This window comes from Acanthaster planci, linkage group LG06 (genome assembly GCF_054643075.1).
Source record: "Acanthaster planci isolate LZ-2023a linkage group LG06, COTS_SCS, whole genome shotgun sequence".
Lineage (NCBI taxonomy): Eukaryota > Metazoa > Echinodermata > Asteroidea > Valvatida > Acanthasteridae > Acanthaster > Acanthaster planci.
The window spans coordinates 11,949,723-11,973,999 of record NC_141782.1 but is presented as its reverse complement, the minus strand read 5'-3'; the positions used below and the strand labels follow the sequence as shown (position 1 = coordinate 11,973,999).

General features: G+C 41.0%; 1 protein-coding gene across 1 annotated transcript; it reads right to left on the bottom strand.

Moving 5' to 3' along the window:
- Positions 1-187: 187 nt before the first annotated feature.
- Positions 188-23,296, bottom strand: LOC110990059 (uncharacterized). The gene is made up of 24 exons (XM_022254855.2): positions 22,918-23,296; positions 21,894-21,933; positions 16,466-17,257; positions 15,223-15,903; positions 14,905-14,988; positions 14,686-14,792; positions 13,748-13,955; positions 13,262-13,464; positions 13,057-13,101; positions 12,367-12,487; positions 11,897-12,034; positions 11,096-11,171; positions 10,706-10,817; positions 10,015-10,064; positions 9,646-9,772; positions 9,198-9,304; positions 8,600-8,705; positions 7,997-8,153; positions 7,555-7,688; positions 6,929-7,014; positions 5,456-5,582; positions 3,826-3,936; positions 3,627-3,684; positions 188-2,708 (listed from the first exon to the last, which is right to left on the bottom strand). Exons 1-24 carry the CDS (start codon positions 22,951-22,953, stop codon positions 2,611-2,613), a joined length of 3,804 nt encoding a protein of 1,267 aa, XP_022110547.2. The 5' UTR covers positions 22,954-23,296; the 3' UTR covers positions 188-2,610.
- Positions 23,297-24,277: the final 981 nt, after the last annotated feature.

Below are 24,277 nucleotides of genomic sequence, written 5' to 3'. Positions count from 1 at the left end.
CCCTGCTGTGAGACTAGTATCATGGAAAAAAAATGATCTACCCCAGCGCCACCTGTCTGTGTTTGACCAGAGCTCGGGGAACGGATTATTTCAACACAGCGACAACAAAACCCACACAACAGGTACATTGATGTTAGCGTGGCGCAAATATACGATACCGTAATTGAAAGGGGAAAAGTAAACACTGTTTAAATTAGAAATTTATTCAGACACACAATAAAGTTATCACCAGATTTTATACCGCCGAAGTATAATCCGGCTTTACAAAAAATAAATTACATGATATTTCGAGGAAGATGCGAAGAAGACAGTGCCATTTGTACGAAAGCCAAATCGTGCCACACAAAAGAAAAAAAATCTTTGGAAATTAATCCGTTATTACCAATTATCAATCTGTTGTTACAAATCAACAATCCGCAATTACGGATTACTAATTTGTTATTACGGATTACTAACACCACGAATACGTAATTCGTACCAACGGATTCGTAATGACGGATTAGTAGATAGTAATAGCGAATTAGTAATTCGTTATTACGAATTAGTTGACCACTGATTTTATTTTTCTTTCAGTGGCACGATTGGGCTTTCGTACATTTGCGAAAAGTGGGAAGGTGGGTACTATTTTATTCAGCATGATTCTGCTCAAGGGGTGTAAACATATGTTATTGATACGGACCACTGCATGTTCGCTTCAGGTGTAATACGTGATGCACACATACACAAGAGACATTTCAAACAGACATTCCAGTGACATAAACATTCAATTTAATCTTTATGACATGGACAAGGGACAGGACATTACGAGGTGTATAAAAGTCTTTTGTGAACTATGACTTAAAAAGTCATTTTTTATCCTGGTCAGATATGAAAAGTGAAAGAAGACATCATTGGTAAGCATGGACTCACGTCTATTATTTTCTTAAGAAGATTTCTGTTTGGGGTTAGGGAGGGAAAAGCACTGAAGAGTAGCAGACTAACATACCATTAGGGCAGGGAGGTCAATTTTTCATGAAACAGGCATTTTCCTGAAAACAGTCATGTCTTCTTCTTTCCAGTTTTGTTTTGTTTTCGTTTCTTCACCTTCCCTTTTTTTTGATCACAAATTTTTCCCAGGGCACCTTATCAGCGTCCCTCTTGACTCCAAGGCTCACTGCTTTATTATAATCATTGAATCATGACGGGGTTCAAAGTTCAAGCCAAAGTACACGCAAGGAGCGCGAGCTTTGCCAACCGTGCCTAGGGCGGGAAAGACTTCTACCGGGATACAAATTCGCGTACTGTTCCGATCAAGTTCCGCTAAATCAATCTTGGGTTTATGACTACAATTGATGGGCGCGTCATCCCACGTTTGAATAGGCGGGAAAACATTGTGCATAGGCACTTAAGTGAATTGAAGTAAGTAATGAAGTAACACTAAATTAAATACATAAATAAACAGTAAAGTTAGACGCTATAAATTCTAATTATTTTATGCAGATAAAAGTCTTGTTCCACTTAAAGTGCATTAAACCACCGACAACATCAGAATCAGAAGAATAACATTTGCTAAAACACACAGATTATATATGTGCATTGGAGGGGAATGGTGGGACGGATTCTACACACTAGGACTAATTTACAAGTTCTGTAAACCTTTGGTATCACCTCATTAATTAAAGGCGTTTTTTGCGCAAACATTTGCACTTTGCCGCAGGTTCAGGCTGTCTTATGAAACTACTGCATACTACTTGCTGGCTATAGGGTGCTAAAACAATGAGTTGAAAAACATTAAAGGGCCTAACGTTTCGATCCTACCAGAATCTCTCTAAAATTGTCAGGTCTTTTGTAGCTTTTTCGATTTCCAAACGTTTCGTTATCACAACAATTACACCCTGAACTTCGTCTATTCTTCCTCAGTCAGTGTTTTCAGCTTAAAACAGACAGTAGGCCTACACGCTTTGAGTAAAGCTTCACGAACCCACGCAGTTGATAATGTATGATTCTGGTTTCACTAACTGAAACCCATACAATGAACGATGCTTCTCTGCTGGCAACTGTAAACAATTTATCATGAAACACATAACCAACTTTTGAAACATACACACTATATTGCTTTTAAAATGGTACATCTTTTGATGGAGCTATCACTCGATCAGGAAACTTATTCATTTCTATGAAATGGATTGCGTAATTACCATTCCGGCGTTCATGTACACATTCTTCATGTGTCTAAACCACTGCATATAAAACATTCCAACGTTTCTTATTATCCGCTGATTATTACTAATCAAGTAAAAGATATAACATCAAAAGAAAAGTACACAGACTCTCTTGAAGGAAATTTTTTTCATGATTTTTTGTGCTAAGAAAACAATGCTAATGTTGAATTTTTAAATAGAGTGTAAAAGCGAAATAATGATGTATAGAACATTACAAGATTCCGAGAAAAATGTTCTCATTCTTTAAAAATAATCTGCTACTTGCACGAATCTAAAAGAATAGGCCCTACCAGTCGGTAATGCTTTCTATCTCATACAAAGCAAACATTCAAGCGACAAATTATTCTTGCACGAGTTTAACGATATATTGAATATATCATAAAGACAAAGTAGATGCGATAGTTTTCCGTTAGAAGGCACGCTGTTTTACATCAGTCCAATGGCCCACATTGCTTGGGAATGATGACCGATCCAAGAGAGTTATGCTTGTTTGTGTAGACGGGTGAACTGTTGGTTCAAAATTAAATCAAAGAATTATGACAGAGAGTCAGTTTTCGCAAGTGAAAAGAAAAAAAGGCTATTTTTGGTGCAAAGATTTTTTAAACTTGCAATGGCACACTGAACCGTAAATGTGAATGAGAGGCCCTGGTAGAGAAAAGGAATGGTCTTGGCCATTCCATCCTACATCTCTGGTTACTGCAACAACTTTTATATACCTGCCAACCTGTCGTACTCATTCCTGAGGTCAGACATCCTCACATAATATATTGGAATTTTAAATGAATTGAGGGCTCATATTAAGTTAAATACCTTTTAGTCTATTGTGGGGTATTGCGCCTGACCTCAGGAAGGGGTACGACAGGTTGGCAGGTCTGCTATTATTTCAATTTTTCTTCTGAGTTGGCTTGTACAGTGCGGTTGTTGTACGTGAAGGTCTTGACGCGTTAATTCACTTACAGCAAAAGCTTGTATATTGTTGACAAAGTAAACCTTGTGTGTCAGCTACGACAAGAATTCACTTGTCAAAGAGACAAGTTTTCACTGCTTTCCACGAGCTTCAACGTTAGCTCCAATGGGATTCTAATCAACGCCATCCTACTTACTAGCCGCACTGTCTTACTACTCAACCACTGAGGTATTAGGGGTCGTATAGTTGGCAATATCTTGTCACTGTGACAAGACATGAACTAGTTTTTGTCACAATGACTAGAACCCAACATATTGATCATTTTCAATGTGAAAATCTTATCCTTTTGGTATTATGAGTCTACGATTGTCTTGACAGAATCTCACGAAAAAAGGAACATCTTGTATTGTACTGACAAGCGCAGTTCTTCCCACGGTGACTGGATTAGCCCACGCAGTGAATGTTTTCAGTATTCAGTTTTCAGTAGATCTTGAGTTGCGCTAGGCTCACTGTCTTACCTGAATTTTTCTTCTTTTTCTTCACTGGACTTCGTGTGAATGCAGTTTTAATTCCATTCTGAGTGGGAAAATAAAGCCGCTGTGCCGTCAGTAGAAGCCAGTCACTTCCATAAATTTGAATACACAACCGGCAACAAGTCTTTACATGTCTAACACAAGTCATGAAGGACGTATTATGTAGTCTTTAAGTGCTCCTTACCGGCCAGGAGTGATGAAAGTCAAAACGGCTGCGAGACTTCCTGAGCTTGATGCGAATAGTTGAAATGACGTCATCATTCGTCAGACAGTGGAATACAAATATGAAAACCCCCTAGCAATATTGGAAAATATAAGTTTACTGCTATAAAAGTTAGAGTCATTATGATTCCAGGTCCATTCGAATGGAAGGTTGGAAAGCGTCGAGCGTCTAGAGGAACTTAAAGGTAATGAAAAAAAGAAATTTTAAACTAGTTATGTGTTATCGGAATGGATGGATTTTCTGGGCAAACTATTACGTCGGAATGCGGTGAAACTACTTTTAAAGTGGCATTTATTCCATGTGACATCTTTACTAAGACAACAGCAGTTTTGATGAATGAAACGAATTTGCACATTAGGCAGCAAAGGAATATCCAATCCGAACTGAAATTTCCTACTGAATTAGTATCCGTTTTGAATCGCAACGTTAACTTCACAAGCAAACCAATAAGCCTTTTGCGAGTTTAATTTGAATAAAATCTAGTACACTGAGTTATCTGATCGTATATAAATATAACAATTTGAATTCCCCAAACTAAAGACAGTGTTGGTGATACCGTGCACGATATGGGGCCGATGGGTACCCCCCCACACTCATGTAGACTATTGTTACCTAACACATCCCCACTACAAGTCCGTAAAGAATTCCTGAGATACCGATCAAACAATGACCAACACAAAGACGGGGGGGTCTCTCCGCCCTATATCTTGCATCATATGGCGTTACTGTACCTCGTGATTCTGGGCAAGCTTTTGCATAGCGACCACCATCTCAGGAATGGACAGTTTCCCTTGTGTCCTTTTTAACCATTGAAAACAGTGTATTGGTGCAAGGCCTCTCTTATGTAAGTTGTAACTAAGCAAAACCACTTACAAGGTCATAGCAAAAGTGTCTTTGCTATTGAGAAGTCAATTGTTATGTTCGCTTAAATTTAAAGAACTCAGTGTACCAGATTTGATTCAAATTTAAATCGCAAAAGGCTTTAATTGCCAAGTTCAGTGTCTTGATTTATATGTATTATATTATCCTGATAGGCACAAAATAACCGTTTTACGTCAAAATAAAGATATTTATATCTTTATTTTTAGTATTCCCCAACATGGCGTTTGTGCACGTGAGCTATTCCTTCGTGTCCATGCATTCCGGATTATTCTGATCACAAAATATAGTTAAGCGTTTACGTGACTAGTTCTAACATGAGAATTACATCCTTCAAATCGTATCTCTGAAAATTCCCCACTCGTGACATTTTATTTATCATCGTTGCATCCTTTAAGCCTTCGGTTGGCGTCAAGGGGATAAGATTTGATTGTTAACTTATCTCGTTCAGGACATTGGACCTTCCACAAAACACGAACATTTACTGACGGTTTTACTGATGGTTCAGTGCATGAACAGAAAATTGCACTCAATATTAGGCCTAGCTTAACAATCCTTATGTCATTTGGGGCTGATGAATCTCCTTGTATGAGAAATTTGTGTTTTCAGACTTATCAAACCTCTGAATTGATGAATTGTTGGACAATCGAACCCGCCAATGAACGAGTGGACCCTGATTTCTACAGTATGCTTATGACGTAACTGGACCAACCTGGAGAGAGTTGAATATGACGAAAAGATACATGAAGATCAGGGTGTTTTTGTCAACAGACAACAAGCCAAACAGCCAAGAGATGCCAAGCAACGGCAGGAGAATCACAGCAGCTCTAGTAGTCTTTCTGCAGAGGAAAGTTACGAGAATAATTATAATGTGCTGAATGGAAACATAACACTGATATCGATTATTATCATTCTCAGTATTCGTTTAAACAACGTAGCAGCACGGGATGTGTCCATGGTAACATCGAGAATTGTTCCCGATCACGCAGTAAAATAATGTACACTTTTTGGTGTTATCAGATGACCACACCATAGGGTATTACTTTAACACCGCTAGTGCTACTTTGCCCACCTATAAGTGTTAAAATGCTCTGGAGGGTGTTAAAAGTAACACCAAATAACACCGAACTTTATAACATCAGTGAAAAGTATTGGTGTCGTCCTCTGATAGAACCAGGGTATTAATTTAACACGCCAGTTTTTGCAGTGTATGGACCGTAGTGCAGCTATACACTCTCTCCCATGATTTTAACAATGGTAACCTATCCAGCTACATATGAGGAAATTAGATGTGGAGAGACCAAGCCCTTATTGGTAATAGACAACGTTGATGGAAGACATTTTAATAAATCTTCCGCCTTGCATTATTCCATCATGCATCATTATATTGACAGGATAAATAGTGTGATATGGCGGTTTTAAACGAGCGCTTTCAAAACAAGCAAACAAACAAGGCAGGGCCCTGCCAGGGTTAACCAGGGGAGTCTGCGGGGGCCACCCCCCGAAAAAAGAGCCAAAAATGAAATCAAGATTTGTAAAAAATGAGAGAAAGGCAATTTCTGCTCTACTTCATTTCTTTTCCTTCCCAAAGTGTGTTAAAGCGACACAATATCTAATCACACCTCCAGCAAGGCCATAAAAGGTTAGAAAAATTTACACAATTTTGCCCCCCCCCGCACCTACAAGTTTGGCCCCCGAAAATTTGATCCTGTATCCGCCCTTGGATAAGTATGTGGTTGTCAGGATAGTCATAAGATTATCTGTTACACGTACATGTAAAGTCTTGTGGGTCAGAGCCAATCAGATAGGAGTAATGTGAGTCACTGTTTCACAGGAAACCGGCGTTTAAAGCCAGTAGGTAGTTTTTTCTTCGCAGGTGGTTGAAACCGCACACGTGACTGGGTCTTGACCGATAGAAGTGGTTAACTGTCTGAGATATTTATGAAATTAATTATTCCCTACATTCATCTAAAAATAACTTCAATCTGTGCCACATACGCATGCGCTAACCAGTGCGCATGATTGATAGGCAATAACCTAATGCCCATGGGTACAACCTAGCTATCCCATATTGGTTCCCACCATGCCTTGAACGCTCATAATGAAGGAACGCGCACGCCGCAACTGGAGTTGAGGCTGGTGAGTACAAGCCACACCGTAGACTCTACCTGCATGGGAACCGTACCTGGTTTGCTTCCACTTTGATTGCTTGGCAATACTCTTGACTGAAACAAAGCGAACCATCACCACAGCCAAGAAGACAATATTTACCTAAGTGACGAGAAAAAACAACACTAAAGATTAGGGAATATCGTAAATGAGCAGGGACGAGCCAAACAGCATGGGTGAGTCACGAACTGCAAGAACTACATACTGAGTGGCATGCATCATCCAAAGGGGTATATCGTTGCGCCATTACAAGAAGTTAGGGCAGGCTAAAGTCTCTCTCAAAAACTTGTGGGGGGGGTACAAGCGCGGCAAAGCCTTGTTAATTGCTTCCTGCCTATATTACTTTAATGCGTGTGAATTTAGCGTGCACGAGTCATGTTCATATGAGTGTTAACAAATGTTAGCTGTCTGTGAGGGTTCGAGGTACTACGTATTACTATTGTCTCCTGAAGCAATAAGCTCATTCAAGTGCTTTGTAAGGCAAGGGCAGTGGGGGCGAGTGAAAGTTGTAGTTATTTTGAAAGGAATTAATATGCAGTACCCCCGCCTAGACCTCCCCCATTTATCACATTATTAGTCTATAGCTAAATACACAAATTTCTCTTTAATGCACAGGAAATGAGAGGCTTTTTTAGACTTTACCCCGATGATAACAAGCACTGGTCCTGCAAAGGCCCAAATGGCGCCATTCGCAGTATCAAGCCAGCAGGCCTGGTCGGATCCGTAGCTCTCTGGTCTTGCTAGGACCGTTGCCGAAACGATCACTATCGGTAACCCTTTGCAAAAAAAAAATCGAATTCAAAGTCCTGATATTTGGTTTTCAACCTCACTTCACTGAAGCAGAGACCCCATAAGGCCTAACAGATGTGGATCTGCCTGTATACATGAATAACAGTTTTGCACTTGAGGTTGACGAAAACACCACAACAGACATGCTGGGACAACTTCATAAAATAGCCACAATTAGTTAACGAGAAACTGAGACTTATATTTCAAGATCAAGTAGATAGCCCCGGTAAGGTACCAGTCGAGACGGCACAGAAAGCTACGAGAGACAGTTTGTTTTTATAATTCTTACACATACCCCAAGCAGCAAGGAAAAAGTATTTCAGAGTAGTTCTGGAGGGCTGATGAAGGATATGCACGACCCGGATGTAGAGGTAAATGCCCTCCATCAGCATCCACATGAATGTCACGGTGTACGTGTAATGGAGTATGCCAGCCACCGTCTTACACCAAACCTTAATTTAAAACGAAAGAAGTAATTGGTTCATTTTTCAAAAGACTCAGATGTTCAATTTGTGCAATGAGATTAATCTGGTAAACTTGTATACCGGTAAAAGAAGACAAGAAACAATTGGGTAGAATCAATTGGGTAACAGCTAAATGTGTGCAATGTATTATGATTGACAGAAGTTACACTAGGCAAAGGCGCACTAATAATTGTTGTCCTTTGTGAGACGGCCTTTATTATGGTAGCATTTTTGCCCAGGACTAAGAAGGCAAGATACAAATAATACATAAGTGTTGAAATAGTACTGAAAAAAATAGGCCTTTATACATATTTAAGAGAATGGAGCCACTGTGATTTTGACGGAGGTTCTTTCTCGATAATAACAATGTCCTTGTCTTTCCAAAAAATCGACTCAGCCAGTCATCGTTGGTATACTTCAATGCAGGCCCCTACCTTATTACCAGTGTCACTCGCCCCAACAAGGAAAAAGAAATCGGCTACAGTCAGCGCGATGACGAGGTTGAGATGAATGACCGCTGAATCGGTGTTCTTCAGACTTCTAAATAAAATGTGGGAAAATCTAGAGACTTGAAAAGGGTGCTGAAGAGGTGTTGCATGTAGTGGTCATCTTGGATGGTTTTTGGGATTCCTTCACGTCGGTAATAATGAGTGCTCAAAGGGTCTACTGATTCGCATCTCTGCGGAACAAAAACATATACCGCCAAGATGGCCGCCGTGCATGTGGTGCAGAGAAGGAGGTTTTCATAAACCTTGAAAAAAAGTTGAATAAGGTTCTTGTTCGCACAATATCATCTTTAATTCGCAATTTTAAGTTTCTGAAATGATCAAGTTTAAACCATGGAAACCGGAAAATCAACCCTTGATCCAAGGGCCTGGCGTCGTTAGATAATGACACAATAGTTGTTGACAAGAGTGTTGGGCATATTGGCTGGCTGATCTATGTTTGTTGGAGTAGAGTTTTCAAATAAAAGCTATAGATAAAATGACTCTAATCCGATGAATAGCACACACAATAAAAAACATTTCAAACCTGAGGAGGGCTGCTAAAGTGACAAGCGCCACCACAAGGCAGGCAAGAGACAGTCCAAGACCAACATAGGTGAGAATTTCGAGCGCCCTCTCATGTCCAGGCGGTAACTGAAAGTCAATGGAAAGATAAGGATACACGTATTTCAACGAACCGGTACAAATGCACGTCAATGTACACGACTGTAGCTAGGTTAGATTTCAACTTGTGTCAGCAAAATTTGCGTATTTTGTTGAGTGTACACAACACAGATGAACACAATGGGCAGAATGTTTGTGGTAGTATCATTTTATCAACGTGTGGTAAGTGGTGATCCTGGTGTTTTCGGACATACATCCGGGTACGTACGTTACCCAAATATTTGTGGAAATGGCAAAACAACCCAGCAAGATAATTTTTTCTTCCTAGGTGGCGCCCAAATTTACAAGAGTGTTCTGAGAAGCGAACTTACGATAAAATCTGTCGGCTTGAGAAGCACGGCGAAATTGGTCAGGTGGTCGCAAGTACACACAGTGTATGTGCCATTGGACACATTGACAGAACACCCGGATGTTGACCAAGCACCGCCAAAGTCATTACTGTAGAGCAATTGTCATCATAGATTTATTATATTTTGTTTTACGGCTGTGGTATCCATTTTTAGAAAACCAGTCAAGACCAACTTCATATCGCAGGAACAACCCGATTGGGTTTTCGTTCCCATTTCAATACTACATCGTAACAAATTAAAGTCACGTGTTATTTGGACGCGGAACTAAATGGTAAAACATGGTTTAACTTCATAAAGCTTGCATCAGAAAAACAGTTTGGAACAACTTACTGCTGGGAAAAATTCCAAAAGGCACAGAGTGTATTTCGTCCAGTCGATTTCTGTGGAAGCGCAGAAATAGCAATTTTAAGAACAGACAATTTCGTTATCACGAATCAAGTTCCGACTCTGAAGTGATTGAGGTGATGAACTGCAACAAGTCGGTAAAGTTTAATAGGATTTCGATATATTGAAAATATGAGCAAACTTTTTAGTCAATTTTCCTCAATTACTTTCCACCTTACAGTCGTGCAGTTTGGAGTCAAAATTGGGAGGGCTTAGGGCCCATATGGACCCCTTTTTGCGAATAGTAGCGCGGCGTTTTTCACAGGGTGGGACGTTGAGTCTCTAAATGCTCAGAACTCGAAGAAAAGGTTATCGGTATTTCCATATTTGCAAATACATTTTCGTTAAGTACACACCACATATTCCACGCACAATTTGCATGAAGTGGATAAAATCAAATTGGCTGAGAACTTATCACACTTGCCAGGGACATGGAATACACCGGCATGTATAAAGAGGTCTATTTCCAAAGAGAGACTCATTTTACATAACAATAGGCGATGAGAGAAGTACGCAGGTGTCTGAAAATACGTTTAATGCAGTGAGCAACCCGCCTAATTGAAGTGACGCAAAACAATATTTTCACTCAGTTTAGGAGATCTAGAATTTGGAAAACAATCTCGAGGAAAGAACTTGCCTCATGGTTGGCAGCTGCTATACTAACTCCTCCAATGAAGTTTGGTGAGTTGTCCGTCAATTCCAGAGTAGCACTCAGCACGACACTATTTATATCATACCCTGCCTCTAACCTGCTCGTACAATGAATTTACCAGGAAATTAGCGAAAGTAGCTTACTCTAGGATGGAAACTTTGGGTTCTCTTGGAATGTCAGGTTATACCCCGAAACAGCCTTCTTAAATATTCATAAATTAATGGCTTCTCTACATTCCACTGGATTGAATTTTCAGTTGTCTTCTTACAAAGTATTGTCTTATTAAAAAGCATTCCGAATCGCATTCATGACGATCTGCATATTGGACAGGCTTTCTTCGACAACCACCACCGAACGAACATGCTTTCAACTTACCCCGAGGGCGTAGCAAGTGCACCGGACAAGAACTGCTCCATTCTCACGTAGAATGTCCCAACAATGATGACACTTCCTGTCAAGATCACATCAACGACATCCTTTTTGTTATTAATTGGAGACGTGTTTAGGTAAATATTAGTCACTGTCCTCGTATTTGTATTAGGTGTCTATCTGTAGGTCAATCTTTTTAAAATAATAATCATATATCCTCATGTATTTTTTCGCGTCTGTGCAGTCTGATTCTTTCGTCTCATTCATTTTTGGAATAATATGACTGGGAATAAATTTCAAAAAATGTCTCTCCCTTCAAATTTTTAGAGAAGAACGATAAGAGGCAAACCCTTTACGAGTCCTCAATTCGTTTATGACAATCAAGAAACTTTGCAAAAATCGTCACCGTAATGACCTCAAGCGATTTATATAATAATGAAAGTATTATTGCAAAGTACTTTCGCACTGATTGAGACAATTTAACACAACAAAGATATACACACTATTACATTTGACAAAATCTTTTGTCTTTAAATAATACAATAAACCTAGTAATACGTAAAATACAAGGTAGTCCTATGATCTCCACGAGTTGATAGATTATCTGAGAGGACGCCGTAAATGGCACTGTACTCAAGTGCGCATTCTTGAAATTGAGGCGCGCGTGCCGTTGACAAGACGCCGCACCCTATTGGTCGAAGTGGCATGTAACGCGCGCAAGTCACCTGTCAACATGCATGATGCTAAATGGCTCCTAGTTTTGTTACAGTTTCATTGTAGGCCTATGTTGACCAACTCATGAGTTACCTGTTGCGTTAGTAGGTAAGACCGACTGATGTATCGTGATAGCCCCTGGCCGAGACGTTGCATTTGAAGATTTCAGATCCGGCCCAGGAATGATATGTCCGGAAAAGGAGCTGGCCTCCAGGATATCAAGCTGCATTGCTGTGGTCAGTGTTATGGAAGGAGGGAAACATTGGCGAGAGAAACTCACAGCCTGACGTCTCCAACACAGAGATTTTTGTGTTAACTGTACCCCAAGGTAGGCCCTTTTTTGCAGTTTTGTAGTTTGCAATTTTATTTTGAATGCAATTAAAGTTGTTTGCGGTTTTATCACACTTGTCTTGTCAGATGAGTGGGTCTTGGAATCTTCGTAAGTTGACTGCGCCAACAAACTTTGCCGCCTGTATTATGATTCTATCGATTACCTTAAACTAAGAATCTATGAATCCAAGTATTTATCAAAGTAAGGTACATCCTCCAGCGGTTGTCCTTACCTAGTTCCTCCGAGATGACGGTGATGTTGATCGTTTCTCCCGGCTCCCGTCTCTCTGCGAGTATTCTTCCAAACTTTAATCCAATTTGTTCAATATTGCCCATAATTTGGGCTGCCTCGGTCTCAAAAGCAAACAGAAAAGTGAAGCTTAAGGTTTAGGGCACAACAGCTAACAAAAATCCAGCAATGTTATCCTCGTAGACTTAGGAATTAGATTAGCAATGGTGTCCGACCTCTCCTGGCATCCAACACCTGTAACGTCATTAACCTTGAAGTTGTTGATTTGTAAATCAATATGGATAAATGAAAAGCCCGCGATCTTTTGATTGATTTCTTCTGTCTTGAATATGAAATGATCCCTGTTCATTATCCACAGATTGTAAATTCAAAATCTTCAACCTGTATTGTCAACCATGAAGGCGTCGTGACACGGGCAAACAAGCTGACCAATATAAGGCAGAATTTGGGCAGATTATTAATGATTTTAGAAAGATGTCACATTTGTCCCCTACAACTAAATCAGTGAACTAAACAACGAAAAATACCAGCCTTGAGGAACTGGCATATAGAATTCATTATACTAAACTTTTTGAGTATTTATATAACTGTCTTTTTTATTTCAACATGAGATATTTCTTAATTTTGTTCCTCGTTCTCTTTTGCTCCTTTTTGGACATTTTGATTTACTTACCGACGTAGTTGCATTGGTTAAGTTGGCATCCGCAGTGAAAATATCCTGCAACGAGAAATTGGAACACTTTCATGAAGCCCAAAGGGCTAAATGACATCATTGACATCATCATGGCTACTAGAAATAACTGTGGGGCCCATCAATGAGACATTTCTTGCTGTTTGTAATCTTTCTCAATTTATAGAAAGAACGAAAATCTGTCTACCTTTAGATAATCTGCTGCCTCGTCTGGTGTCATGTCCTTCGGAAGAAATGTTGTCATGTCGGTCGGGCTGTTCGTGAGCAATGCAGCATGGGTGATTTCAGCAGCTGGTGTAGACATGCTACTTGGACTGGGCTTGAAGGGGGGAAATGGTGGTGGGCCAGTATTGCACTGACACCCCCCATCACCGCCACCACTACCTCCCTCTGTAATAAAGCACCAAACACAAAAGTGTTAATCGGGGTTCAGTTTCAGATGTTATACCTCTCCATGAAAAGTGAATCACAAGTTCCATTGACATAAAAAAGGAAAGAGACAACAGGAATTGAACCCATCCCACCCGTTGATGGTATGTCAGTCTGCTCTGTGTACTGCTTGCCATCCCCTGAGCTTTGCCTCCACTTTGAAACACTCTGGGTCGGGCCCATGCGTGAAATCAACGTCTATATGCCAAGCCACTGGCTTTAGAACATCAACGACACCACTCACCAATGACAACGGACAAAAACCCATCCTGGCCCGAGCAAGAAGATCCAAATCCTCCGCTCAGCAAGAAGCTTTGGTGACTCTCTATCATTTCGCTGACCTTAATCTGGATGACGCCACCGGCACCACCACCGGCCGCGTCGCCTCCGCATCCCACGGTGCTGCCGTCACCACCAGAGACCACCAGGGAACCACGTGGCGTGACGAGCACCTGCCAATCCACAGCAAAGCTTCTCGCTAGTTGAAATGACTTCCATTGCTTAAACTAAACAACTTTTTCAAAAACACATAAGATCTTCTCTTTACAATTCTACAAAAACGAACACAGTTCTTCAAATTTATTGGAAACAATTTTTCGTTTCTTTACATACATACACAGATGGAAATAATAAAGCTGTGAGATAAATCCTGACAGGTGATGATTGCACTTGTAACCGATTTCATTAACGAAATTTACAGAACAAGAGACTAAACGTTACACCGAAGTAACGTACTTCATCGAAGGCAAGAGGGAAACTGCTCTGACATGTCAACAGAATCATGACTATCTAAACCCCTGCATGCTCTAGAGGCAAGAGCTGAGGTGGAATAAACGTTCGGGAAGACTCTATTTCATGTAGAGTCCGCAAGTAGACATGCAGTTTTATCCAATCAGTAGGCTTCTTCGAGGAACGCAAAAAAGTCAGCTAACAGTTATCGACCAATGCACAGTCTCAGACTCTCCCCAGCGCCAGTGGGCAACGTTTGCAATCTTTCTGTGATCCGATATGTCGGCTTGCAAGGTCACATCAAATGTGCATGCTCTGAAGATGTTCATGGAGGAGGTATCTGCAAATATGTGAAGGATGCTGACTGCTCAACACAGCCAGTTACTGATTAAAAACGTCAGTGAATTACCTAAAAGCAAGTACCATGTTTTTAATCCTCATAGGTTTACTTACTGCCTTTGCTCGCACGCGGATGAGACCACCGCTGCCTCCTCCCCTGCATGGCGCATCTCCAGGTTCTGGTTTTGACACAGACCGCCCCCTTGCGGTCACAAGCGCATCTGGTAAAAGAGAATCATTCCATGTAACATATGCAGACAAAATAAATGTGATAGAGTCCAGTTTAATTCTCTTTAAAATGTCTGTAACATCAAACACCCTGTGCTTGCTCACCGATGGTTACACTTCCTTTCCGTGCCCGGAATTCAATAGCTCCCCCACCACCCATTCGCGCTACACCTTGGCTTGCGATACCTCCTGTAAAGAAAATATCATAAACCAATATAAACGTGCAGATGTTTTAAATGTCGTCAGCAACGCCGTTCACTCTTGCTTAATTGTAGATACTAGCGTGGATTTATATAAAGGTTGATTAGGGATATAAAGGTACACTGGTTGCCGATATGCAATCGATTTTTTCGGCAATCAGTAAGGTATATCATTCTAGAAAGCTATGTTATTTTGCAGGGTACGGTAAAATGGACAACGTACCTGGACTCCCACCCAATAAATGACGATAGCTTTCTAGCAGATATGGGAACCCGTACGTACAGCGGTACAAGATTTCATCGCCCCCTGTTGGTGTATCTGTAGTTGTTGCGGCAAGATCTGTTGAGGTAGAGTTAATCGGATCTGTCAACATGACGGTTGATTCTAAGGTCGTGTCGCTGTCATCATTTGGAAGGGTGCTGTTCAGCTTCTCTGTGAGGTTAGTCGTGATGGAAACATCGGTTATGCCCGGAAAAAGTTCCGTGGTGTTCAGATGCAGAGTTTTGCTGACAGTTTTCCAGTCTAGTGTTGAATCATTCAAAAGGTGGCTTACGGTTACCCCGGACGGACTGGACGTGTCGGTTTGACTTATTAGCGACCCCGTCATTTCCGTCCTCGTAGTCCCAGTCATGTTATCGCCATTGGCTGTTGCGAGGGTGTCATTCCAAGCTGTCGTGTAGTTTGCCTCCAAGGGCGTGTTCGCTGTTTGCTTGTGAGTCGTCCCCTCAGTCTCTAAAGAAGTGGAGGATTGAATCGACGTCGCATCTGACGGTGATTGGTCAACTCGACCCCAACTGCATGGCTGGGTTTGGCTCTCCCGAAAGCTGCCCCCACCGTGCCCTCCATGCCCGGCCCCACCCGGCACTGAGCTGTCATCCGCACCCCCTCCAGGACTCGGGAGACCTTAAGAACATAAATGACGGAGAGCCTCAAGCTAGCTACATGTAATTTCGGTACCTTGCATGAACGCAGCATTGTGTGAAATACCCAAGCTGTCATTTAACGTTCAGAGAGCAAGAGTGGCCTGAAAATAATGTCGGAACACTTGGACCATAGAAAGGGATCGACTGGAGGTCGGACTGATTAACGCGTGGGCTGGGCTGGGTTGGTTTGGTGTGGGTTAGTTTTGGTTGGGTTGGGTTAGGTTGGGCTGGGCTGAATTCGGTTGGATTGAGTTGGGTTGGGCTAGGCTGGGTTTGGCTGGGTTGAGTTGGGTTGGGGTACGGGGGTTGGGTGGGGTTGGATTTGGTTCGATTAGGCATAGAATTTCCAGACAGACACTGATTATCGGAATGAATGTTTAACAACTACTAAAATATTACAACTAAACTTGGTACTAACCAAGAGAAGCATTATACCGACCGTAAAGGCCAACAGTCGAAGCCAACGAAAGTGAAACAATAAAAGTGAGCATTAACTAAGCTCACAAGCAGCTCAAACAGCCAATAATGAAACCAGTCATTACCTTGAAAGCCTCCGACAAGCATGCTAATTCCTTCGCGTCCGTTTAAGTTGATGTCGGATCCTATCAGGATATTTCCCTCTTTGCTCTGAAAACGGAGAGCATTTCCTCCAATCACCGAAATTGTCAAGTTTCCTTTGAGTTCAATGGACCCTTGCGTAGAGAAAATCGCGATAGAGTAATTCCATTCCTCGCCGCTTCCAGTATCTTTGTAAGTTACATTCTTCAAAGTCCCTTGGAATAACAACTTGTAAGTATCCGACAGTAACGGTGTCGAGCTTGCGTTGCTGAGTCGCGAAAGGCTTGTGTAAACTTCTGATGAGTTGATGGGTACATCAGTACTATTACCAAAGATCGGCTTATGATCAGAAGTTGAAGTTTCGGCGGATTGGTTTGTGTTGCCTGAAGTACTCCCAGGAGTTTCCACATCAGGAGTCGATGTTTCGATAGACTGGTTGCTTGACGTACTACTGGGAGTTGCCTTGACCGAAGTAATGTTTTCGCTTAATGTCGACAAATCGTCAGCAGATGTTGACTCTTCATTCACTTTCGGGGTGGTTTCGTCCGCATCTGTCTTCACCTTGGTCAAACTGACATTCCAGTGGGAGAAAGTCGAAGTGGAAGTGTCGGCCTGTGGTGTTGTCGAGTTATCGGTCATGGCGAGGTACGAAACCACCGTTTCATTGTACAGAATGGTACTCGTGGCGGTTCCTTCATCGACTTCGTTGAAGTACATCATTGTTGCGTCATCAGTATCAATTATAAGATGTCCACTCTCGAGAATCAGGTCCAAATCTGAAAAATAATCACCACCCTGTTCTTGAAAATGATTCACGATTAATTTGAGAAGAATGTCTAAAAAGGATAAGGGTATATATGTGGAGTCTAGGGGCTTTAATGATTTGGCACCTCTGTCGATAATGACTTGTTATGACCATATGACAAATATTTTAATGTTTGAAGGCGGTTAAGTTTAGGTATGGTTTCACTGAAGGTTGCTAGTTGTCACATAGGCAAGTTGTTACAGTATTTATTTCCTTCAAACATATACTCCCCCAACACAAACTTTTATCTTACATGGGGGACATAAAACACTGCTCTTTAAAGGGCAGCTGCAATCGATTTGTTTTAATACAGATCTCCAAAATGCACCTCTGTGTCTCAGTTGAACTAATTTTCTACTTTTGTTTCACAATTCCGAAGGGTATTTTGCCAGCTTTTTGGTTGTCATACTCATGAGTATTTCCATATTCATGAGGAAAACTGTGATTTCATCACGTGGAGAAAGCCTATGTTACATTGGTTTGTATCCAAAAAGTCATGCATTTTTGTAGATTTTGCAGGACTAAATCTTCTCTTCTTTGCTGATTCATTTTGTTCATGTGCACAGCATAGCAATACGTGAGCACCAATGCTTTTCTCAGAAATGTTTTCAGAAAGTAAATTCTAGGTTAACAGTTCAAATAGAAATACCTGTGCAATGAACTGTGTCTTCCTACAGCAACCACGCTTTCAATTGTCATAGATAATTTTGAATGTTTATAATGTGCACCTTTCAGTGTATATAATCAAAAGGAGTGTAAAAAAGTATTCATGCATTGATAAACAGTACAAAGTTGAAGACAAGTTGTGTCTCAGAAAAATTCATTGCGGCAACACTTTAAGTTAGGGCTACTCCTATTTTGTGGGGACCAAAAACGCTATGGGGACAAAATTGTGCCTCACGACTAGGTCCAAAATTTCTTAAATAAAGAAATTGTCGTTTTTGTCCAGGGAAGACCTACCCACTCCAACACACACAACAACATACTATGAGAAGATGTTCTAACATGGATAACGCGATTGACAACTGGCGTGGCATTTTCATGTCCAAGTGAATGCTCACTGCGTTACGTCATTCAGATGAAATAATTCTCATCTTTTTTTAATTTGGAGATGTTCATAGCATAAAATTTGGAATACAATTACTAGCCCTTGTCTGGGCTATACTTGCTGCCAACAGCCCTCACATGCAAATACAATTAATTAGTTTAAGTAAAAAAACCTTGGCTTCTAATGACACAAAATGCTAATTACTGTTATTGTCATTAGTAACTACAAAATAAATCATTATGCTGAGCACTGAATATAATTTGGCAACTGTGGTAATTGGTTGTAATAAGAATAACAGCCTAAGAGATACTCCATCAAAATTCCCACATCAAAGTGCGACGAACTTCCTTTTTTCTTTCTGGGAAATGATCACAGATGAATAATTTCTCTAAAAAAAGCCGGTTCATACTTCGCACAAAAGCGAAAACGAACGGGAATTCATGAGGGCAGATCAATATTTGTGTTACGAATTCGCAAAAGTTGAGCACATCCCAACTTGAGCGAAATTTCGCAGCAAAATTTTCGTGACGTCAAATTCACTTCGCTTTTGCCTGAAGTGTACTTCAGAGGAATATATGTTTTTTTTTTTCGCGTGAGCGTACTGTTCTAAAACTACATTGCATTGGCAACACATATTACTCTACATTGCTTCACACTGCCATGGAAATTGCTGATCACAAAGGGCAATTAAACAGTTTTCTTAGTCAATTCCTCTGGAGATAAACCTTTAATGAGTCATACATTATGCATACATAAAGAATGACTATCCATTTCAGTCATTTTTACAACTCCCAGCAAACGGCCTTACACCCTAATATGAACAGAGGGAACCTGGATCTTGAATTTCACCACATCTTGGAGAATAAACAAATCATGGAGTGGCATGCTCACCTGTGGTGTAGATTTTTGTATCGGGATCTTGGGGATTGGGGGTAGGAGATTGTAGGGGAGACTTGCCCGGCCATGGAAATTTGTGAAGCGGTGATGGTGGGGGGTGCGCCTACCCCATCTGGCAATGAGGAGTGACGTTGATGATATAGGTGTACATCTAAAAACAGTTTTACACTTCTGGAGAACCTTAAGATAAAACGACGTATTTCTGGCTTTTTAAAACTTTTCTCCCTTTTTTAGTACTATTGAATACATTTTGGCCTTTGGGAATTCCGAAAAATTCTTCACGATCCGCCTTAACTTTTTCTAACCACAAAAAAGGTGTGTGTGTAAGGGGGCGCAATAGTTCATCCCCAGGGATTTACGCCCATGCATGTATATGACATTTCAGAGAGAGATGGTGTTATTGAAGGCTATATGATTAAAAAAACAGCTTGGTCCACCCACGTTTACTACTGCCCCGTTTTTCTCTGTAGTTTGTCATTCTACGGAATGACAATGAAAACTATAAGCGACTGAACTATACAAAGCTTCCTTTTCGACCGCATTCTTACGACGCTGTGACAACCGCCAATTTGAACATTGGAGGCAAACAAAACGACCGCACTGGAGCCGTCTGCACTGATAAATTATTCATTGTTGGTTGTTAATGACTCGTTGTGAGTGGAGGTTATAATATTCTTGCTAAAATGAAGCTCTGAGGGAAATCCTGCTTCAGGAAATTCAGGCAGCCTGTGTCAAAAGAGACAAGGATGCCATTTTGTTGCGTGTTATTGTTTTCGTTTCGTCCTATAGCGTCTCGCCGAAGTAAGAATGACAAGCCATGCATGGCGTCAGTACATACTTTCCCCATAAGTGTGTATAAAGTGGCAAGCTCAATTTTATGAAATTGTTACCATATCTGAAATGAAATACGTCCATTTCTTAATAGCACAAATACACACACCAAATAGTCCACTTATCAGTGAGTGCAGGCAGGAAAAAGGAGCTAGACGACTAATTTCCGCACTTTTGTTAACCGACGACAGACAGACTGCAACCGAGAGCAGAGATTAATCACATATTTGTAAAGACACCAGTTAGGCAGATTACTGTGAAACCAGACATGATTTATCAACTGAGAGTATGGGAAATTGTGAAAATAACGTCTGCCGTCATCAGGTCGAGGGTATGTAATAACAGGGAAACTTGCTTCGTTACCATTTATTCTTGAAAATGCTGATCAGTGAGCTGGCTAAAAGGATTTGGCGAGCCAACAAAACACACGTCAAACGTCCACAGCCACTGGTGATTATCATCTGAATTTTTTATTCAATCAGCGTATGTATTGTGAGGAAATGGGGCTTTTCTTTAAAAGAAAATAATGCAATGACAAAAAAAAACCAAATTATAATAATGGTTGCTGGATATATCTCCGCCTATGATTGTTTTGACCTATTTTAACCTTAAAATTTGTGGATGAGGAACCCCTTCCTCCTCCCTGCAAACTGTTCAGCTTTATGACCACCACGCATTTTTATTGTAACGAGTCTATTTTAAGCATGGCCTAGTTCCATTCAAATAATGGTTTATTTTAATAAGAATTGTTTGATTGGAAGACAGTATCACATCTTAACCACTATTCCACGACCAGGCTGAAGTAGGCAATTTTGATGTTTACTACTCCCGCCCAACCGTTAATTTTCATATGCTCAAAGTGATTCGTGTGACAAATTCTGTTTGCGGAAAGTTTCGGGAATTACAGTCGGTTTAAACAGTCTAGCCCGATCAGATACTAAGAGGCTTTGGAGGAGTACAGACAAAGGAGAACGGTTCAGTTTCAGAGTAGAGGTGGGGGAACCTCATGGAATTGCCTGGGGGAAATCTTAATACGGACTCAAGAGAACGACCGAAAAGCTACTCCACGTGTTGGGCTAAGTGGGGTTCGAACCAGCGTCACGAAGGTGGACGACGGGGGAAGTGCCACTGCGCCAACCCAAGTCCCCGCTCTCAACAACCCGTTTTAGAAATGCAAGAATATACTTAAAATCTGTGCAGTCTCACATTGAAACAGCGTAAAAATGAACAGTGCTGCAGAACGACTATGGCATGTTTAATTTCGTTGCTTCTGATTTGGTCTTCTTTATACAGTCAGGTTCATTACGCAAGTGTTTGACCTTATTACTACACAGTTTTATAGTGACAGGTAGTGTATGATTAACGAGCAACGAGTCGATGTCGCGTAGGACTGCAGACATATTTGCCGCAGTTTTGAAGTGACCAGTTCACTCAATCCTGGTTCAAGAGACTTGTACTTTTCACACCCGGATCACGCGTTCCTCCCCAAGTGGCCTCTTATGGCGCTGGGAAGGAGGATATAACAACCCTAGTGTAAAAAGGTTAATGGGGAAGTTTCTTCAAAAGAAGTGGTTAACGGCTTTAGTTTAAAATTCGTCATCACGCCGTGAGGGTATACACAACTGCAGCTAACATAAATAGACTCTATCTACCAGTTGCACACGTAGGAGGAATCGACGTTGTAAAATGTTGCTCTTTTATTTGTTTGAAACTTATAGTCAAATCAGGGGAGAATATCGCCATTTACACTAATTTTTACAAATCTGGCAATTTAGATTTTATTGTTTTTCCAAGGTAAATATTTTACACGTATGACAAACAACGAACTTACCGCTCGTCACTGCCTCCAATTTGTTGGCAAACGCCATAATCTGAATGAGAGAAAAATTGCAGAGGTTAAGAATGTAATAACATTCTTTGTATGTAAACATGCGTTGTATAAAAACATATCAATGTTAAGCGAAATTTGAGCAGGAAAACGCATAAAAATCCACGGTTGCGAAAGGATTTCCAGGAAAGCGAAAGGTTTGCTGCATTATAGCCCCAATTCATTTTTGTTTCATTTTTGTATCAAAAAGATAATTCTTGCACCCTTTACAGGTACATTCTTGTATTCTTAATACCAAAAGGTTACAGAGAAAATACTAAGGTTTGTGTGGTAACTTACTTATAATTATTCAGGCAAATTTCGATCGCACATTTAGCGACAAGGCCATGGTAATTACAATTCACGGGTATGATGCAGTTTAATAACAAAAAAGGGCACTTTTATATGTCAATATTAAAATACTAAACTTTTCGCATGCGTTTTGTGCTATATGTCTTAAAATTCTCCACATTTTGGAGAAATGATGGAAAACGACAAAAGGTGACAAAGCAAAATTCTAACACAATGCCCTGATGACAACTTCGAACCAAAGATACCTAATTGCCCCCCCCCGGCCCGGCAACTGGCTGATAAAAGGACCCAAAACCTGCTGCTCCTCACAAAAATAAACGAAAAACATCAATTTTTAACCCGAGAGGACAAGGAAAAGATTGGACGCGTGGATAGGCGTCCGGGTACAAAATTTGAAACAGTCAGCAACAGTCGATCTTTCATCTCCTTGCACTTCCCTAAGTCTCCCCAAAATGTTTCCTACGCCGAACTTCTCATCTATAATTGCGGAATAATTTGGTTTGGCGCAACGACAGTTATGTTCGTCTGAACCAGCCGTTGGCTGACAGAAAAACTGCACTAACGATAAGTGGGCAGATCACGCAAGAACTAAAGTAAGGTCAATGGAAATGCCCTCGAAAAATCATCATCTTTCTATTGCCTCAGACAACCGACTCCAAGGCCAATTCAAACTCACCCCCAAATACACTAGGATAACAGTCACTTCTTCCATTGTCTCCAGCTCCACAGCGTGGTGTCTTTCTAAAATGCAGTATTGGACTCGAAGAACAGCCGTTTACGAACTCCACCAAGTGATTTGATACCGGTGTACAAATTAAGGGGCCTCAAGGGGCGTGGTGGAGCCACGGATGCCCTTTATGCCGAGATGTGCATGCTCACTTCAGCTTCTTTTAACAGGATGTGTAAAGCAGCTACACGCGCAGATGGAATTAAAAATCTCCGTCAGATCGATATTTGGTTTTGGTGCCCGAATAAAACAAATAACGACGACCTGCCTGTGTCTAAACAACATTCGAGTACTCCCACCTGCCGAGAGAATCGCATTTGCCACACCGTTTTTGTGGTTTGCAATTTGCGATCTATTGCCTCTAGCGCCTGCGTATTTCCCCCCTGGGTGATTCCATTGAATACTGACATCGATTTTGCTCATTTTCAAGGCGAGGGGTACTTTTTCTCTATTAAGAATTGCAGACTCTAGTGGTCAGGTCCCCTGTCGATCATTCAGTAAATTGGTAAAATAAGTGGGTGTATAAAAAAACGGTCCATTAGAAACGGTGCTAGTCGGGACCCAAAAGGTATGTAGCTTAAATAGTTAGGTCATAACTTTGCTTATTTCACCAATAATGTCCGCTATTTCCAAGAATTTTCCTTACACACAATGTTTGTATACATGAACAATGATCATAGTGATTTAACATGGAACTTTTTCCGCGGCGTGGAACATCCCCCCAGGCGTACCATTTCAGATGCTCTCTCCCTACATGCTACGGGTGTGTGTTCGCGTGTCAGCCACGTTTCTCCTGCCGTGACGCTGTTTCAGTGGAAACCTTCGTCACGCCGATCAAAAATACTGCCGCCGCTTAAAAGTGGGAATAACCCTGACGTTAGAAAAACAACAACAACAACAATATCTAAAGAAATGTTCAACCATATCATTAAGCCGTTTGAATTGAAAACAAAATGTATGCGTTCCTCTACATTGCGAAAGGGCCATACAATGTTTCACTGGCGCATGTTTGTTTGTGCAACTTAATGCTCTTTTTCAATACATGTATAGCCTAAACGGGGGAACTACATGTATTCGGCATCCTGTCGTGGTTTAGTGTGCGAGCCCTGAGCTGGACCAAGAGAGGGCGCAATTTTCCTAGCAACAGAGGCTAGTTCGGTCGGAACTGCACTTCCCTGGTTCACGAACGAATTCCATATCTGCCGTCGCCCTTCGTCCGTCGTGCATCGTCTGTCGCCTCTTGCATTTTGTTATGTCCCAATTCTGCCATTTTCTATTTTCATATAGGCCTAGGCCATTTTCCGTCGCC

Excerpts from the sequence above, each read along its gene's own strand:
- LOC110990059 (XM_022254855.2), bottom strand. The coding sequence starts at position 22,953 with ATGGAAGAAGTGACTGTTATCCTAGTGTATTTGGGG. Across the intron at positions 15,904-16,465 it reads GCTTGTCGGAGGCTTTCAAG|GTCTCCCGAGTCCTGGAGGG; the intron begins GTAATGACTGGT and ends TATGTTCTTAAG. Across the intron at positions 7,689-7,996 it reads CTTTTTCCTTGCTGCTTGGG|GGTTACCGATAGTGATCGTT; the intron begins GTATGTGTAAGA and ends TTTTTTGCAAAG.